This window comes from Etheostoma cragini, chromosome 10 (genome assembly GCF_013103735.1).
Source record: "Etheostoma cragini isolate CJK2018 chromosome 10, CSU_Ecrag_1.0, whole genome shotgun sequence".
In the NCBI taxonomy this organism is placed as follows: domain Eukaryota; kingdom Metazoa; phylum Chordata; class Actinopteri; order Perciformes; family Percidae; genus Etheostoma; species Etheostoma cragini.
The window spans coordinates 21,613,855-21,632,908 of NC_048416.1; the positions used below are offsets into that span (position 1 = coordinate 21,613,855).

Genomic DNA, 19,054 nt, shown 5'->3' on the forward strand with positions numbered 1-19,054 from the left:
AGTGTATATTAAAGTGTATTAAACATATGATAAACTTGTGTGTGAGTAGAAATATATTTCCTAATAAAAGATAAAAATGTAAGAAATACTTTTTATTTTCTAAAGCTATCACAGTAAACAGAGAAAATGTGGGACATCTTTATCCCATTTTTTCAAATGGAGTTGACAAAGCTTCCTATAAAGTCATAGGATAATATAACATTAGCCTTTATTTTCTTTGTCTTTCGAGAGAACGCAGGTAACAAAGTGACACAGCCACTTCACATACACACAATATATCCGTAAACATGTAAAATTAAACTACAGCAAACATTCAGTAACATAGAAGGATCCATATATATATCACACACCAAGATATTGCATATCCCCCCCAATAAAAGGCAGTTATACTTAAGGAAGAATGAGGGTCTTTGTAATATTATTATTAAATGTTTTATGTTAAATCTCTCCTAAAACAGATACATTTTAATTGCATTTTCCTAAATTGCATTTTATTTAAAATCTTAAATTTGTATTTCATTGTAATTTACATCTATTGATTTTATGACTTTTGTGAAGCACTCTGTAATTGGCTTTTGAAAAAAGCTGTATGAACATTGTTATTATTATTAGCTTCAGGAACCCATATCGGATAGTCTAGTGGTCGACAGATATGCAATACTGCAAATCCAAAGAAACCAAAAAGGGTAAACAGTTGTTTGAGTATTTCACTTTGGTTATTAAAAAAAAAAAAAGAACAAGACAGATTAGCTTACTGATCTATAGTACAATACTGGCCTCTAAAAATCGATCAGGTAGTCATGTCTCCCATCATCAACTCAGTGGAAGTTCTTCTTAAAATCAATATGTTTATTGTCTTATATTGATCTGACCACTTTTTCACTGCGTTTTTTCCTTCTGTAAAAAACATATGACAACTTCTAGTTCACCCAACTCCAGTCAAATCTACACATCAACATATCCTGACTGGTCTAACCTGGCATTGAGGGCAGGCTTGGTGCAGCTCTGGTCGAACACGGCAGAGCTCCGGGTGAGGAAGGGTGAGTCCAGGGTTGCCGGTGAGTCTCCTCGCATTCTCCTCTGCAGTCTCCAGAGCACGTAAGCAGTACTCGCAGGCTAAAAAAAAGACACAGTGCAGCAGTAGAGCAGATCGGATGTAAAACGTTACTGCAGAGTAGACCCTGTAGGTTTAAGATGTTTAAGCTTCATCCAAGATTGAACTCCTCCTAAAATCCTAACGTATTCAGCATTTGTCAAGTCTGTCGCAGTCTACAATATATTGTCCTATATAACTCATGCAACATCAGTGTCCTTCCATCTTAATTGAACGTGTTGTGTGTATTTAAATAGAGTCAACATCTTACCTTTATATTTATACAAAGCATTCCACAGGAACTGGGCAGACACGAGAGGCCGTTCAAGAAAAATGGTGTCTCCCTTCTTGATGCTCTTTCTGGCAAAGAGACCCTTACCCTGAAACATGGATAACAAAACATTACAGTTATGACCAATCTTTCAAAAAACACAGCAGCCTCTGCCTTTTTTACATGTAAATGGACTGTATTTATACAGCACTTCTCAAGTCTTAATGACTTTTATATGGCACAGGAACCATTCAGCGTTCACACACATTCAGCCAGGGATTAAACTGCCAACTTTCCAACAGGCAGGCAATCTCTCTACCACTAAAGCCACAGCCGCCACATGTTAACATCATGTCAGCCCACCTACAGCAGGGTGTGCTCTCGGATCAGAGATGCTGGGTAATGGTAAGGTTGAACTTTCTCTCAATTTCTCATGTTGTAATTGGCCTTTTGATCTGTATCTTTCAGATGATATTATTTAATTATATGTCATATTTAAAGGCTTTTAAGTGGAGGATTCCTGCGACCTTGCAGGGGAGAAACTGGCATACATATTGAATACATTTCTCATTCACAAAAATTAAACTAGACAGCACTAAGTGAAATATAGCGTATGTCTCCTAAAAAAAGCTTGCTTTGTTTCAATGGCAATGCCCTGTTTATGGGTTTATGCTGAACTTCGTGAGCTTAGTGTTAACTCCATCCATCAATATTGTCTGGCCACAATGACGAGATTAGGCAACGTTTAATAATTTTAAATACAATTTAATTTTTTTTTTAATTTGGCCAATGACGTTATTACTTTATCCATGCATTTCACCCCATAACATGGTTTAATGATGGAAAATGGTGGATGTTGTCCCATATCTTACTCACTTTTGGTTGACTTGAAAACACTAAACTCACAGACCAGTAGCTTACTAGTAGTTCTGGACACAGACAGATCTATAATGATCGGGTCCTGTCAGAAAACGTCCGGTTCAGATCCTGCAGTCCTGTCTGAGCCCAGCAGGCTGTGATCCGCACTGACAGCCGACATGCGGCTAACACACCACTGCTAAAGAGCCAAATAAAGCCACAAATCTGACGAAATCTCTTTAGTCTGGCAAACTCCAAACCGCCTTACCTTAATATTGTCTATAAATCGGACATCCACGCAGGTGGACACTTTACCGGGGTCCACGCAGAAGGAAAACATGTCATCCAGGGAAGCAGCCATGTTTCTCAGTGACGACGAGCTTTGTCCTTTCAACTCTGACACTGACGTTTCAGCTCTACACGACGCAGCAGTGGCCTCTGGTGGCGGACATGTGAACTGCAGGTCTGTCCCACGGCTCAACGTGGAAAGTTCATTGTGTCATTGTATTGTATATATTTTTTAATAAAACTAAAAAAAATAATCATTTGTAAAACTATTTTGGGAGCTGAAAGTATAACTTTAGAAAACATCCAATAACATAATAAAGTGTGTTAACAAACATCAGCTCCGGAACTGTCAGAAATATATTCAAGACAGATATAAATATTCACAAATGTGACAGATTTAGCAAAGAACCATCTGGAAAGGAGTGGATCCCACAATATCACATTCATACATATGACTCGTTACTTTTGACTTCATTGGTCACAACTGACAGGTAAATGATACTAAAGGGAAATAACAAAGCACACCGCAAATAATTATTTTTATTAGGCTATCAATTAATCTGTTAATTATTTTCTTCGAAAATAGTTTTCTGAAGCCAAAGGGTGCATTACCCCAAGGTGAAAAATTACTTTTAAGATTCCTCAATTATCAAAATAGTTGCAGATACATTTTCTAAATGGAGAAGATAGTGCCGGGGACAGCTGCTGTGTCTCGAGCTCCTCCAACTTTTTCTTGCTTATTTAGTTTTATATGTTACTCATTTTGTCGTATTCTCTTAATTATTCATTTGTTTTTTTACTCGCATGATTTTCTTTTTTATACATATGTATTTAGCATTGGTGGAGGGAGCCTGACATCCGAGATTTTCATTGCTCCTCTGAATTGTTTTCACAAAAAAAGCTTAAAACTCGGAATGATCATCTTGTTAATTAAACAACCAATCATTCCAGCTCTTGGTGTAACAGTACAGTACAATACAGTAGAGTACAGTACTACATAATTAGGTTGAATATAAATAAAGATGATGCAAAAACATTTTCTAACATTAAATTTGTGATGAGAAAACCAATTTATTAACAATGAATCAAAATGAATGTAAATGGTGCAAACAGTAAACCCAGGATGCAAAAGCAACACTAAACAGCTTAAGCAAAGCGTAGGTCTGGAAATCAAGTCGTCACAAAAGAAGATAAATGGAGAGAGTATTTATTATATATTATTTTTAGATAGTACATATATAAAAATGTTTGTTTTACATTGTTTGACTTGCAAACATTTAATAAACTTGTAGTAGACATTATAAAAAAGATTAAAAATACTAGTTCGTACTCAATATAATATATTGCTTGTACTTTTATGGTTTAAATATTGTACAAAAGAATTCTAGGAATACTGTGGTGGTTTAAGAAACAATCAGGAGTGGAGTAAAATGTTAGGAAAATAAGTCAGTGTAAAGTGTTTGGCTATTGTAGAAAACCAAATGCCCTGGCTTCTGTAGGTTGTTTCACACTGGGGTTACAATTCCCAGCATGTGATAAACAGCATGTAAACTAATAAACATCTAGAGTAACAGTCTCCACATTTTTCCATATGCATGTACAGTACAGCCGCTGACAGAGTGGCTTCATGTAGTGATCCAGTCCTGTGTCATTCCTTCAGTACACAGAATATATCAGCACTACAGCCTGGTTAGTGCAGAGTTTCTCTACCTTCACATGATAAATACACTTGTTCCCTAAAGATTTCTAACACTTTTATTTTGATATCTATTGCAGTGTTTCCCACAGGTCAAAACTTTGCAAGAAGCCTTCCCACAAAGCTCCTTCTGTCAACTGTCTCCATCACAATAATATAGCAAACTAGAGCCTGAATGATAAATCGGTTGTGCCGATATGTATCAGCCAATATTAGCTCATTGCAGATAAATCAGGATCAGCGTATATTGACAACCTTCAATCACCTTCAATGGCAGTTCAAAAAGTAAACATAATTTAATGCACATTTCACATTTCATTTCTCTATTTTGTTTCCTCGTCTCTTCCGTCTTCGGGCCTGTGACTCAGAAATCGATCTCAGTGCACCATCTTAATGGATTTCTCAATTACTAAAATGCATCTTGAGGAAAGAGGAGTCTTGCCAGATAAGCTTGAGCGAGGATGCACGGGTGTATCCTTTGTGGAAGTATTTTTGGCACCGTGACGCATAAAAGAGACATGACACAGCTGGGGTATACAAACCATGGCAGCTGTGCCACTCACCATGATTTAAATGACGGCTCTGAGGCACGGATGTCTAATATTGTTAAATGCCTGTGGCCTTGACTCTTCTGCTTCTTCTACTCGCATCTCAGGTGGGAGAGACTAAAACGTGAGGAGAGGAGCCGAGGAAAGGAATTGAGGATGTCCAAACGTAGAAGAGGGGATGGTCTCCATTATGTTTTCTCTCTAGTTTGTCCAGCAGGGGGCACTGGTGAGTTTTTTTGTTTAACTGCAAAATGGCTCAGTACATACCCTCATTAAAAATGATTTATTATAGTTTATGTAAGGAAATTAATGTTGGCTTGTGTTTCGTTATCTGTCATCAGCCTCAGAATGTCAGTCTTGGTAGTGAATTAAACTCAGAAAGGGCTGCAGAATTGTCAATTTTTGGCAATGGGGTAGCAAGATTAATCTGTGGGATACTCAACACGATTAACATTTAAGCTAGATAAAATTATGTTCTTAGCCACCCTCATTTTCTCTTACCTTACTGATTTTGTTATCTAGCTGCCATTTTACCATGTTGATTCACTGTCAGAGTTCTCATCAGCAAGGCCAAACAGGCAGCAGTTTTCAGCAAAAAAAAGCTATTTAAAAAAAACATTGTGCACTACCTGATCACATCCACAGAGACTACTAGCTGAACCCAGTGGAGCATTTAGCAGCAAGAGAGCCAGAAAAAGTCAGTTATTGCGAGGTGGAACTGTTTTTGTCATTGGGTAAAAAAGCAGCCAAAACTTGAGTGGGAAAAAAAGTACTGTATAGCATGTGGGAAACACTGTTTTGTATTTATTAAAATAATTTCATTGATGCTAAAACAAAAAAGATGTCACAGTAAATATATCATAATTTCTTTATACAGAGCTTCTCTTCGCTCTTGAAAACAGTGAGGACAGAAAAACAATCTGTCCTACTGTCAAACCTTGATGGATCTTGAGAACCATAAAATAAAAAATAAAAAAATACCTGTGTTAGTAGGTGAAAGTCTACAGGCTCTGCTGTGATACTACGGCAGAAAGACCCCCACAGTAGGTTCTCCCTGACAGCTATATGTAATGTAGCCTCATTTCCATCCTTGTTCCTGTCCTCTGCTCTCCTCTCTCACACCACCGCATTCATCACAAACCCTTGTTGTAGGTCACCACCTTGCAATCTGTTGCCATGGTGATCTCCGGCTCTAGGCAAGACACCTCAATCTGCGAAAAACAATGAAAAAAAGATCAAAAAGTAAAATTTCAGATCCACATGTCTCTGTCGATAAGCTTTTAAAATCAGTTTGACTTTTAATGAGACACGGGATGAGACATCTGGAATATGAGGCGAATACAAGCTTGTTGGTCGGGGCTGAGCATGTCAAGTGGTGTATGTGTAATTTGAATTTCTTCCCATCTGTTCTTTCTCTGAGACATCTGGCCTTGAATTAGCAGTAGAAGCAGTTGAGTCGTGTACTGTACCTGAGACATCTGGGGGAACAGGCTGATGGCCACAGGCAGGGAGAGGCCAAAGGTAACGAGGCACACCAGACTGTGGATGGGCAGCAACAATCTGCGGTTGCTCTGCATGAATCGCAGCCTACACAAGTCATAAGAGTCATAAAAGGAAACGTGAGCATGCCGTGTGGATCGATTTCAGATGACTACTGGAAAGCCAGGAGTTATTTTTGGATCAGGAGAAAAGACATGGTGCAGATTTGAGGGAGCTATTTTACACAATTAGTGGGTGTGAGATGAATCTGGCTCTGTGAAGGTTCCAGTTCTAGGTTTAATGAGTCTGACTGCACATATCCTCTTTTATTTAACTTCGTAACAGAAAGTCTTTTTGTACAAGTTATTTTTGTGTTTGAAAACACAGTAGGCTAGATTATTTCATTGTATTCATTTTCTCTGGCTGTGACCCACTATCTGATAAATAAATGGGCAGCACTTTGGGGCATAACATATGTCAGCTCTGGCAGACGGAAACATTCAGAGTAATTCTAGAGTAGAATCAAACAGACAATAGTGTCCTCTAAAGACATTAAAGAGCAATTACAAAAGAAAGGATTTGGGGGAAAAGGGGTTTTGATGCAGGTAAACCGTAACACAGATTAATTCTAAATTGTAATGTTGTCAATTTAAGGTGTTTTTGGAAAGACTATTTTACCCTCTGTATTGACTAAACCCTACAAATCTTCATAATGATGGGGGGACGGATGGTGTTTACATCTACTCAACTAAAGTGGGCTAGTCATCTTTTAGCAGCAGCTGCTGTTACTTTTTGTCACGGTTTGAATAAGCTACTGCCTCATTTAACCTGAGAAAACAGAAATACTAGGAAAAGAGGGGGTATGTTTAGCTTCAACTAAGGCTAGCTGTAGCTAAGTCACCAGTGAGCTTTAACTTAAGGCGGGGCTTTGGAAGTATAATGATATTTCATACTGTAAAACAAATGTCACATTCTGTACTGAACTACTATGTTCTGTGTTTTACCTAAAGAATAGAATAAAATGTGTCATTGTCCACAACTGCCTTCAGGACAGACAGTGGACATTACTTTATTTGAAAATGTCCCAAAAGTTAAGAACCATTCTATTCATCATTCTGACTAATCTTTCTGATTTATCTTGAGTTAACGCAGCATAATGCGTTTTTTTTGTTTTTTTTTAATATCCCTGAATATTAAAAGTAAATTAGAATTGTTTTAGGTACGTTTGAGATTTTCAAGTAAGTTTTAAGCAAAAATGGAAAATCACTGGTTCCAGCTTTTCATATGTGAATATTTCTAGTATTTTTTAATGATAGTGTATGATACTATACTGTATATATACAGTTAGGGGAAAAACTTTTTGATCCCCTGCTGATTTTGCATATTTGCCCACTGACAAATAAATGATCTATAATTTTAATGGTAGATTTATTTGAACAGTGAGACACAGAATAACAAAAAAAATTCAGTAAAACGCATGTCAAAAATGTTATAAATTGATTTGCATTTTAATGTGGAAAATGTGTATTTGACCCCTCTACCCTTGTTGGCAATCACAGAGCTCAGCTGTTTCTTGTTGTTGGCCACCAGGTTTACACACATATCAGGAGGGATTATGTCCCATTTCTCTTTATGGGTCTTCTTTAGCTCTTCCCAAGTCATTAAGGTTTCGGGGCGGACGTATGATAAACCTGAACGGGTGTTTTGGGTCATCATCATGCTGGAATACCCATCCACGACCCATTTTCAATGCCCTGGCTGAGGGAAGGAGGTTCTCACCAATGATTTGACGTTACATGGCCCCGTCCACCGTCCTTTAATGCGGTGAAGTTGTCCTGTCCCCTTAGCAGAAAAACACCCCCAAAGCATAATGTTTCCACCTCCATTTTTTACGTGGGGATAGAGTTCTTGGGGTCTTGGAGGCAGCATTCCTTCCCCTCCAACCCCGGCAAGTTCAGTTGATGCCAAAGAGCTCCATTTTGGTCTCATCTGACCACAACATTTCACCCAGTTGTCCTCTGAATCATTCAGATGTTTATTGGCAAACTTCAGACAGGCATGTATATGTGCTTTCTTGAGCAAGGGGACCTTGCAGGCATCCTTAATGGCGTAGTGTGTCACCGATTATTTTCTTGGTGACTTTGGTCCCAGTTGCCTTGAAATCATCGACAAGATCCTTCCGTGTAGTTCCTGGGTGATTTTTCACTGTTCTCATGATCACTGCTACTCCACGAGGTGAGCTCTTGCATGGTGAGTGACAGTTCTTTTGTGTTTCTTCCATTTGCGAATAATCGCACCAACTGTCACCTTCTCAGCAAGCTGCTTGGCAATGGTCTTGCAGCCTACTCCAGACTTGTGTAGGTCTACAATCTTGTCCCTGACTTCTTTGGATAGCTCTTTGGTCTTGGCCATGGTGGAGATTTTGGACTATGATTGATTTATTGCTTCTATGAACGTCTGTCTTTTATACAGGTAACAAACTGAGACTAGGAGCACTCCCTTTAAGAGTGTGCTCCTAATCTCAGCTCGTTAACTGTATAAAAGAAACGTGGGAGCCAGCAATCTTTCTGATTGAGAGGGGGTCAAATACTTATTCTTACTTACCCTCATTAAAATGCAAAACAATTTATAACATTTTTGTTATTCTGTCTCTCACTGTTCAAATAAAAAAAGCCTACAATATATGTCTGTACAAACCTCTCTAGGTAGGACATGATGATGGGGGGGAGGACAAAAATCGGCATTGGAAGGACCACACGTGTGAAGGCAGTCTCCATGATTGCCTAGGGAAAAGAAAAGAACATTGTGCACACGCTTCATTTCAAATACTGCAATGAGTTGGATTTAATTTTCCCTTTCATGGAATCAGATGTGTGCTGATTGACAGGAGCCGAACAGAAAATGATGCATTTTCCCATTATCACCCACCATCACATTTGCAATATATTTAGGAAAAAATAGCAAGTGTACACAAATATTCAGTGCAGTTGAGCAATACGTATGCTGAGTATGCAAATAAAAAAAAACTCACATGTCTTGCAGCAATTTTGGAGGAACCCACCACATTCCCGTTGCTGTCCAGGACATCAATCCCCTCAGACAGCTCATTGTGTCTCATCAGGCCCACATTACAGATGTTTGCACTAGCTGAGGAGGAGAGAAAGACAACTTTTATATTTTAATACATTTCCACAAAAACAAGCTGAAGTCAAGAAATGCAGTCACGGATCAAAAGAAGAAATTCCTTTAACAATTCCCTAATATAAAGAAATATCCTAAAAACTTCTATTAAAGGAATATTCTCATACATAAATTACATTACTGCATCTGAAATTTGAGATGTACAGTAAGTACATTATTGTCTCATTTGTAACATAGAACAAAAAGAAAGTTTAAAATCAGTAAAATGTTGTGACTCCAACCACCAGAGGGTCACATAATACATTCATACCCCCAATTCTAACCAGTACATCGGGTCCTTTGAAAACCTACCTACAGCTGGGAAGGGGACGAGTCTCTGTATTATCATTCTGGTGGCAGGACTCAGCTTGTTAGCCTTCTGAATCAACACATTCAGCCCCACCTAGTAAATACAAAACATATTAAAAATGTATGTAGGCTATACCATGCTTTAAATAAACTGTTATTTGTTTGCAGAATAGTATTTCTATACCTAGTAGTTAGGATTCTTACTTTAGTGTAGCCAAAACACTGGCATTAGTACTAGAACTGTACTGCTTATCTCCAGCACTGTTAAGTAATATAGCCTATATGAAATATAGCCACAAACATTTCAACAACAGCCCTGTGCATTGTAAGTGCAAAACATGTTTCTTTTTCAACTTATTTTCCTAGGGTTTTGTGTCTTATTGACTGATGGGAACAACAATATTTGAAATTGGTCCAGTGTTAGGCAAGATTGCTGCAGTTGGCAGCGGTGAGACAAGCTACAATCATACTTAATAGGGCAAGTGTCCAGCTTGTATTTACTGTTACAAAAGTGTTAATTTTTCCACTGCAGTCTTAAATTAAAATTCTAAGTGTCTGACAACATTATGAAACGGATTTATAAGAAGAAGGTCAACCTTTCTGATAAAGAGAAAGGTTATTTATTTTTTAAATCTAAAAAGACATGTAAATGAACAATGATTTAACATCGTAAAATGCACTTCATTTAAAGTCAACAGAAACTCTAGTTTCGGTTTAAATAAACACATAGTTTACCGATTAACATGTGAAAATATGTTGGCTCTAAAAGCTAAAAGTATTGCTTTTTAAAATAGAGTCTTATGTATTTAGTGCTAGCGACTTCAGAGCAGTTTCAGGTTAAACATAAAGGTCTCAAAGAGGTTTTAAAAGTCTATCTCTGAAGTCATCCTTTCCATAATGTTGTTAGACACTAATCTGAGCCTGTCAGTGGCAAAACAAGCACTTTTGTGAAGGTAAATTTACACAAGCTGGACCATTGCCCTATTAACTTAAATTGTAGCTTGCTTTGCCGCAGCCAACTGCAGCGATCTCACTCAATGCTGGACCAAAGATCGTTGTTCCCATCAGTCAGCTAGACATAGGAAAATAGGATACAGGTTGAAAAATCCCACTTAATTATGACTCACAGTTAATGTACTGCTCTCATTTGCATGTCACAATTCACACAAAAACAACAACATCAACAAATTTCAGTATCCTGGAAGATGATGTTGAAGTCACTGAACAAGAAACCCACTCACTGCGATAGAAACAGCACTGGTCACAGCTCCTACATAGCCTTGAAGAAACTTGGATGTTGGCGTAGGCTGAGGAGGGAGAAAAGAAACATTGTGCCACAGCTTTATATATGGTTTATTGTCTATAGAGACGGTTTGTATTCATTATTGAGATTTACTCAAGTAAGATGGTCTTTTGCTTACAACAAAACCAGTGTGCATGTTTAATTATGGGGATAAAACAAACATCTAAAGCAGCCAAAGTTAAGAAATACTGTTAGTTTTAAGTTTTTTTGAGGAGACTAAAGAACTGAATATCCATGGTTTATAGTTCCCACCTTGGTGGCGTTGCGGTTGGCATAGTTCACACAGGCATTGTGACTCTGGTTCAGCCACTGTAGGAAAGAGAGGAGCAAATAAGGAATGAATAAAGGACAGAAAGTAGGAGTATTGAGGGAGGGAATGAGGGAAAGACAAAAAGGGAATGGAGAGGTTGAGGTAGAAAAAGGAAAAGTAGGAGAAAAAAAGAGTATGGAAAAACAACAGAAAGGAAAAGAGGAGAATAGGATATAGAGGCATGTAGATATTTGCAGGCTTACATGTTGCTGTGTAAAGCGACATCACACCGAAAGAAGCAAACAAAGCAGCAGCACTTTATTTTATGATGTCCTTCTTCGGGTGAATAACAGGTGGGAAAGCTTTGCATGTACACAATCAAGTGCGCTCACCAGATGTTTAAAATGTATAATAAATGCAATGGTATGTGCAATATGTTGTTTTTCACAGTACCTGCCATATAATGGTAGACACCACAGTCTGATTTGGGAGAAGAAGGCCAATGACCTAGATGAAACCAGGGAATATGAGCTTATTTTTGGGGTAAAATGAGTCCAAAGTCTCATTTGATCTATCCCCAAACATGACCATGTAAATGGACATCTGCACAGCCATGATTTAAAATGTATGATATTAATATGGGACTTACAATCGGCGTTCCAAACGGGACATAACCTGCACAGTGAAGAAATTATTTTCAGTGTGATAAAATTAAATTAAAAACGAGGACAAAATGGAAGTAACTAACTTTATCAAAGATCTTCATTTGAATTTGTACCTGACATTCGAAATGGCATGAAGATCTTCTCTCCTGTGTCAGGATGAATGATGGCCTGCGTGCAGAGAGCATGACATCATCCTCGTGCTGCCAGGAGCACAGAGGCTTGAATGTACGGATGCAAATGTATGTGCAGTTAACCTGAGCTTACAAGTGACTGATGAATCACTTACCTGCTTGATTTTCTGGGCTTCCCAAAGCTGCACAGGTAAGCAGCAAGGCAGAGAAAGAGAAGAGTTTAAAGTAAACATTAGGTTTGTATTTTTCTTTTTTTACATTTGGTTGGGAGACGTTGACATTTTTGTTTTGATTATTGTTTTGCTCTCTCAACTGTGTACTAGGTTTCCTGTCTTTACAGCCTTCATGAACATGTTATGTTTTAATGTAACATATTGGATCACATCAACTCTGATCAATCAATCAATAAATGAAACTTTATCTATACAGCACTTTCAGACAACCACTTTTGACCAAAGTGATGTACAGAAGAATAAAAAGTAAGGACATAAAGTACATAACTCACACAGGCAAAAAAAACACACAGACTACAATAAGACAAGTTAAGAGACAAAAAACAAGAGAAGACAGCCATAACAAAGACTTACCTGAAGATCAGACACTCCAGGTGGAAGCTCGCCATTTTTGTAGTCATCAAGAAGTTTCATGCATTCTTTCAATCGTTTCTACATACAAAAGGAAATGGATTGTTTTGTTAGAAAGGCCTGACCAGGGACTGGGGTTGCAAATTAGCCTATTGGCTAGAAACTCTTCATCTAACACATCTACACATATTATTATAGCCCTGACTGTAATAATAATGTATGTAATAATGTGAACTGCATTGTCCCTGACAAATACATTTAAAAAAAAACATATGGAGCTTAATGAGACTGATGTTTTATGATACCAGTCGATACACATACAAGGTAAAAACATTTTGAATCCCAAATAAATTTGTCATTTAACAAAAGAAGCTAAAGTTCTTAAATCTTTAAGGCTGAAAATGTGGGAAAATACTGAAAAATGACCATGAAATGTTTTGTCAGAACAACTGCTCAAAACCTAAAAACTTTCAATTCATTATCATCTGTACGGCAAACATTTGAGAAGCTGGAACTAGCGAACTCTGCATTTTTGCTTGAAAATGAAATGTAACAATTAATTGTTTATTTAAAGTGGTCATATTATGCTTTTTTTCCTTTCATTTATTTTGTTATATATCTATTTTGTGCATGTAATAGGTTTACAAAGTGAAAAAGCCCAAAGTCCACCCCAAAGAGACTCACCATCTCCAACAGAAAACCCTGTTCACAAACTGCTCCAAACAGCTCTGTTGTGGTCCAGCCTTTACTTCTGTGACGAATTCTCGTCACTTTGTAACACACGTTATAATGCTCGCCTAGCTAGTAGCGTGGCACGCCCTCCTACTCTGCTTCTGACTGGGTAGTCTGACCTAGCAAATGTGCATGTGCAACTCCCAACAAAGCTGGAATAGAAGTGAGATGCCTCACTCTGTAGCTCAAACAGAAAGGTCAACACACAGGGTGAAAAGAGGAGTTGCAGCAGTGTGCAGTACAACAAAAATAAGGTGTTTTTTAAAATGAAACCATCTAAACCTTTTTTGATACAACATCTAAATTCAGTTGTAAACCTGAAAAGGAGCATAATATGAGCACTTTAAAAAAAAGTTGACGACCGATTTTCTTTGTTGATTTATTGACTAACCAATGAATCAACTAATTGTTTCAGCTCTACAAATGTTTCATGCTGTGTGAACATGAACAAATTTAAAAGAAATGGGATCATTTGTTATGTGACAGTTTATAAAAAATTATGGATGGACGCTCAAACTTTGTATTAAGAGCATCTATTAGCAACATATAGACCGTTTTACAGATGTTGTTTTGTTTTTTACCTCGGACACAAACAGAGTGCTGGGGTCAATGATGTCTATGAAGTGTCTCAGTCGACCGAGGAATGAACCCTTGAAAAGACAGTGTGACAAAGTTAATTCTTATTAAAGTATACACAGACAGCAGACCATCCACATCCTCTGAAGTCTGAGAGGCTTTATCATCTATCTATGTATTTGTTTGTTCTTACTAATTCTAAAGCTACTAACATATTGCTTAATCTGTTCACACCAAAAAAACTACAGATAAAGTAATACATCTTAAAACGTTCATTTATTTAAGAGGTCAGTTCTATTTTCTTTCAATTTTACCTCCCAACATTATGGTCTAAATGCTTTTTTTATTTTTTATTTACTGCACTCTGCCAGGAACGAAAACAAGATGGATAAATATTAATTATCTATCTAAGTTTTTGCCCAGAAAATTCACATTTAAAAGATACCGACTAAAATATTTCAGACCCAGACTTGAAACATGTAAAGAAAATACCAAATTTCCATAATCAATACTGAAGACATGACCTGGCATTCTCAATGGTAGCTACAGCCCTAAAATGGCAACTGTGATCATTTTGATTTGTCAAAGGAATAGTTCACCATTTAGGGAAATTTGCTTATTTTCTTTCATGCCAAGAAAGTTTAGAAGTGCTAGTAGGCACATTTGGTTACCTTTGGAAAAAAACAGGCTAGCTGATTGTCCGGTTTTATGTCTTTGTGCTAAGCTAAACTCACCGGCTGCAGCTTCATATTTACTGTACACATATTCCAATTGCATCTTTCCTCTCATCTAACTCTCTGCCAGACGGAGAATAGGTGTGTTTCCCAAAATGATGAAGGATGTTTATATTACTGGATAATTAGTACTTGCTTGCTCTATTCCCTTAGTAAAAAAATGATTTATGAGGTCAATGACGTTCAAATGCACAAATCCTTGCCATGTTAATAGAATTATACTTTGAAATGCCGCTATAAGGAAATCTGAACCATTATATGCTCAATGTTGAAACATCAAAACAAAACAGCCAGTTTTTAAAAGTATAAAAATGGATGACGAAGTCTTTTCTACTATAACTTGACAATCTAACCACAGTATACAACGAGAGATGTAAAAATCAAATGTCCCTTTTGAGATAAACTTTTAAGTATTAAGTTAAATATATTAAAAAATCTGAGTAAGTTTACATTTAGCAAACACATTCTTCCAAGTGAGGCATGGAGCTGCTGGTCAAGTGCCCTGTTTTCTGTTCCCTTCACTGTCTTCATCAGCATGCCAATCGCTAAGTATGTGTGCCAACAGTCTGAAAAGGCCCGACAGCAATTTATGCCAAGAGTCTCTTTGGCAAACCAGATGGACGAAAACATAGCAGCTTCAATCAGATTCCCTCAGAGACATTTTCATGAAGGGCATAAAACACAGGGGAAGGGTGGAAAAAACCCATTTTTATTTAAATGATCTGTTCAGCATGGGGTCCTAATTGAAATGACTGGAAACAACATCCAGTCCTCCTAAAGACTGTAAATTAAGCATCTTCAGAGTTCTGTACGCCTGGATTTTTGCCCCTGCCATTTCCCCGTCACACGTCTCCTCCTCTGACAGGCCGTATGTGCTGCAGTGGTGTTTTGTAAGAGAGAGGTAGACTGAGGATCCATGTGAGGAGCCCACTTTAATTATGCATGAGTTTCAGCTCCCTAGAGAGTACACAACAAGGGTAGCAGAGATGTAGCGCGGCAGAAAGCACAGACAAACTGAGCAAGATTTATGCTGATTCAAAGACTGGCCTAATTTTAACTGCTTTGATGCAAGGAACTAAAGATATTACACCTTCATCAACTCAATATGAACTTCAGGTTGCAGATGGAAAAATAAAAAGGTTTATGGAGTTCAGATAGAAGAGACCCATGAGGAATAATTACTCTATTCCCCTAAAATTGGGGTGATTTAAAACCCTAAATTGTGATGGGAATCACTCAAATAAAAAAGTAATTCACATGAGACAAATGATGTATTTGTATTTTGCTATGCTTTTTGTGAACAATGCAATATCCTGTGTTAATTGGTCCCTAACCCTACATTTAAGGTTTTGGGTCTTAAAGAAACACAAAACAGCAACATTTTGCATCCCTTGGGGTAATTTTATGTTGATTTCTAGTCTTCCTTTGAGACTGGTTTGAATCTATTTTTGTGTATCTGAATGTGAATATTTTTGTGGTTGTTGTTTTGTGGTGTGCATCCCTATGCGGCCATTGTGCATCTCTTTGTGGCTGTTTTGAATCTATGTACTATTTTGCAATCTTTCTGGTTGTTTTATATCTCTATGTAGTCGGTTTGCATCCTTATTTGGTTGTTTGTGCATCTATTGTGTTCATTTTTTTATGTTCATATGGGTGGTGATGGCACAGTGGTTATGACACATGGTTATGGTGTGGGAGATCTGGGTTCAATTCCCACTGCAATACATCAACCAATGTGTCTCTGAACAATACACTTAACCCTTAGTTGCTCCAGAGGTGTGTGACCTCTGACATACTGTATATAGCAATTGTTAGTCACTTTGGAAAAAAGCTTCAGCTGAATGACATGTAATGTAATTTTCTGTGTGGTCATTGTGCATCTTTTTGTGTTTTGTTGCATCTATGTGTGGTCATTTTGCATCATTTTCTGGTTGTGTTGTAATTCTTTGTACTGCAGTTTTGTATTTGTATTGTGTCTCTTTGTTCGTTTGATTGACTTTTTCATTAAATTTAAAGGTGCCCTGCCACACGTATTTCATTACTTTGTTGTAATGTCTAAAGTTTTACCATGGACTCTGTAACATTTTTTTGTGGAAAAAATTGGCTTGGTTACCTTGTTTCAAGCCTTGCTATCAGCATCCTTTACCCAGCGCAAGTGGATGAGCTACTGAATAGTAATGAGCTCAGGCAACATGACGTCAGACTGACCAGCTTTTTAAATTGGCAGTGTAATTCTCTGCTTATTTCTTTTCAGTGGCTAGAGCTGACAGAGGAGGTAGCAGTTCATGTTCACATTCACGACATAACACAAACACATATGGACCTAACATATTTAAGAAAAAATACAAGGAAACATAGTTTTGTCTAGCAGGGCACCTTTAAACTGAGGCCTTTGGGCCTGTGCTCAGTAGAAACATTCAGTAATCCATTTATGAGTGTGTTCTGTCATATGTGTGAAAAGTTAATTTGGCTCAAAATCTAAGACACATGTCCTTTCATTTCGTGTTTTTGTGCTTTTCCATATATTCTTTATGTTTTCATCCTAGATTGTATTAAGAGCTGCTTTGGTAGCTCATATTAGTTGAAACAATAGCAGATCCTAAAGTTTAGTCACTGATTTACATAATCTGTAAACGGACTTCTGCTCTGTGCAATAGCATCAAGTGACTACTTTTCTTATAAGCAGCTGTTTAATAAATGGCTCTGAAGAAAGAGAAATGGAACCAGTGTGCAGCTTCTCAGTTAATGTGCCATCCGAGTAACGTGAAGGTCACATTATCTTCCAGGGCTGACCAATGCAAATTCATTTCCGAGGACAGAAACTTGAGTAATGAGCTTCAGACAAGGACGGACAGTCAATTTATCTCGATCACATGTGGTGCCACACAGTCGGTCTGCAGAAAGCATCCTAAAAATATATATATATTCAAGGGTGTTAAAGTGTCAAGTGTTAAGATTCATGTAAAAAAAAAGTATACACAGATTTGCAGATTTTGTATCATGACTCTCCAGCAGCTGCGATCGTAAAGCCTAAAATAAGAAGGAAAGAGGAGCAAAACAACACGGTGACACATTAATCGTGATAAAGAAACTGACGCGTATCTCTTTTCTGCAGACCTGAGCAGTCTGATAGGATCTTTGTCGGAGCAGCAGCGAGCCAAAGGGTGTGAAATGTGTCAGTGGAGATGATAAACAGCGACATGAACCTGTCGACAAACGATTCATTCCACTAGTTAAACTATAATGAACTCAAAACTATTCCCATCACGCTCGGGAACCATTATCAGTTCGAAGTTGTTGCGGTTGTATAACAAAGAATCGGACCGCAGATGAAAGGCAACTTTCCCTACTAAGTGTGAGCTGCAGCCGGAGCGGAGTGGAGCAGCAGGGCGGATCGAGGGGCTGTTTTTCACCCGAAATCCTTCAAAACAAAATGTCCTTAATTGCACGTTTGAAAAGAAAAGACTTACCTGCTCGTATCGGGGTCTTCCGAGCTGGAAGGCTGGACATGGTGCGGATTCCGCCATGACACCGAACTATTTATTTATTAATGAACTAAATCATGAACGGCTTTTCAAGTAGAACGAACTACATTCAATGTGTAACTAGTGGAGCACGAGTCTCTCCGTCTGTCGGGATGTGTAGTCTTCTTCTATTTTGCGCGAACACTGGCAATGTTGAACCGCATGACTACACATGCCAAATAATCAATAAGGTCAAATCTGTTGCGTAACTGTTTGTCATAACGGATTGATCTTGGGAGAGATAACAGTTGATGCACCCATAAGGTGTCAAAGGTGGCTCAATAAATCAATGAACTCAGTACTGTGAGGAGGTGTGGCCTGAAGAGAGAGAAATGTCTGCGCAGAGTAATGAGCATCTCTCAGGTTCACTTCCAAACAAAGAAAGACAAGAAAAGAATAAATAATCTCAGTATAAAAAAAAAAATCTGTCATCACACTGGACACTTTCATTATGCTCTTGTCATTAAGTAGCCGAAAGCAAGAAACTGCTGCTTTCAAATCGACAAGTCTATCGATTTTGTCCTTCACATTAGCCCATTATATATTTTGTCCATATCTATCCCAATGTAGGCTATTAAAGAAAACATAATAGTAGGGTAAGTAATAGTAAGTAGTAAATAAATTTGCTCTCTGTAACCTCCGTTTTAGTAGATGGCTACAATTACTCAAGTACAGCCTACTAAAGTACAATCTCGAGGTATTATTTATACTTTACATGAGTTTTTCTGTTATTTGAACTCCACTACATTTACTTGACTTCTTAAGTAACTTTACATATTCTGATAAGAATAATAAAAAGGACTATAAATCAACTAATACATGATAAAATGTGA

The 19,054-nt window shown here is 37.7% G+C and overlaps 2 protein-coding genes across 2 annotated transcripts in view; both read right to left on the bottom strand.

The window, feature by feature from the left end:
• The window catches only part of smyd5 (SMYD family member 5), an 11,451-nt gene extending 8,816 nt beyond the window's left edge, over positions 1-2,635 (bottom strand). The window contains exons 1-3 of the mRNA XM_034884063.1: positions 2,491-2,635; positions 1,365-1,473; positions 977-1,116 (exon numbers count right to left, since the gene is read on the bottom strand). Coding sequence (XP_034739954.1) covers positions 977-1,116; positions 1,365-1,473; positions 2,491-2,583 — 342 coding nt within the window. The 5' untranslated portion in view covers positions 2,584-2,635. The remainder of the gene's footprint in view (positions 1-976; positions 1,117-1,364; positions 1,474-2,490) is intronic.
• A 1,066-nt stretch (positions 2,636-3,701) lies between these two features.
• On the bottom strand, positions 3,702-18,514 carry sfxn5b (sideroflexin 5b). Its single transcript, XM_034884064.1, has 14 exons — positions 18,168-18,514; positions 13,969-14,037; positions 12,659-12,736; positions 12,227-12,253; positions 12,054-12,108; positions 11,925-11,950; positions 11,729-11,782; positions 11,278-11,334; positions 10,964-11,029; positions 9,726-9,816; positions 9,265-9,380; positions 8,931-9,016; positions 6,224-6,341; positions 3,702-5,965 (listed from the first exon to the last, which is right to left on the bottom strand). The coding sequence occupies exons 1-14, from the start codon at positions 18,222-18,224 to the stop codon at positions 5,888-5,890; spliced, it is 978 nt and encodes a 325-aa protein (XP_034739955.1). The 5' UTR covers positions 18,225-18,514; the 3' UTR covers positions 3,702-5,887.
• Between the last annotated feature and the right edge of the window lie 540 nt (positions 18,515-19,054).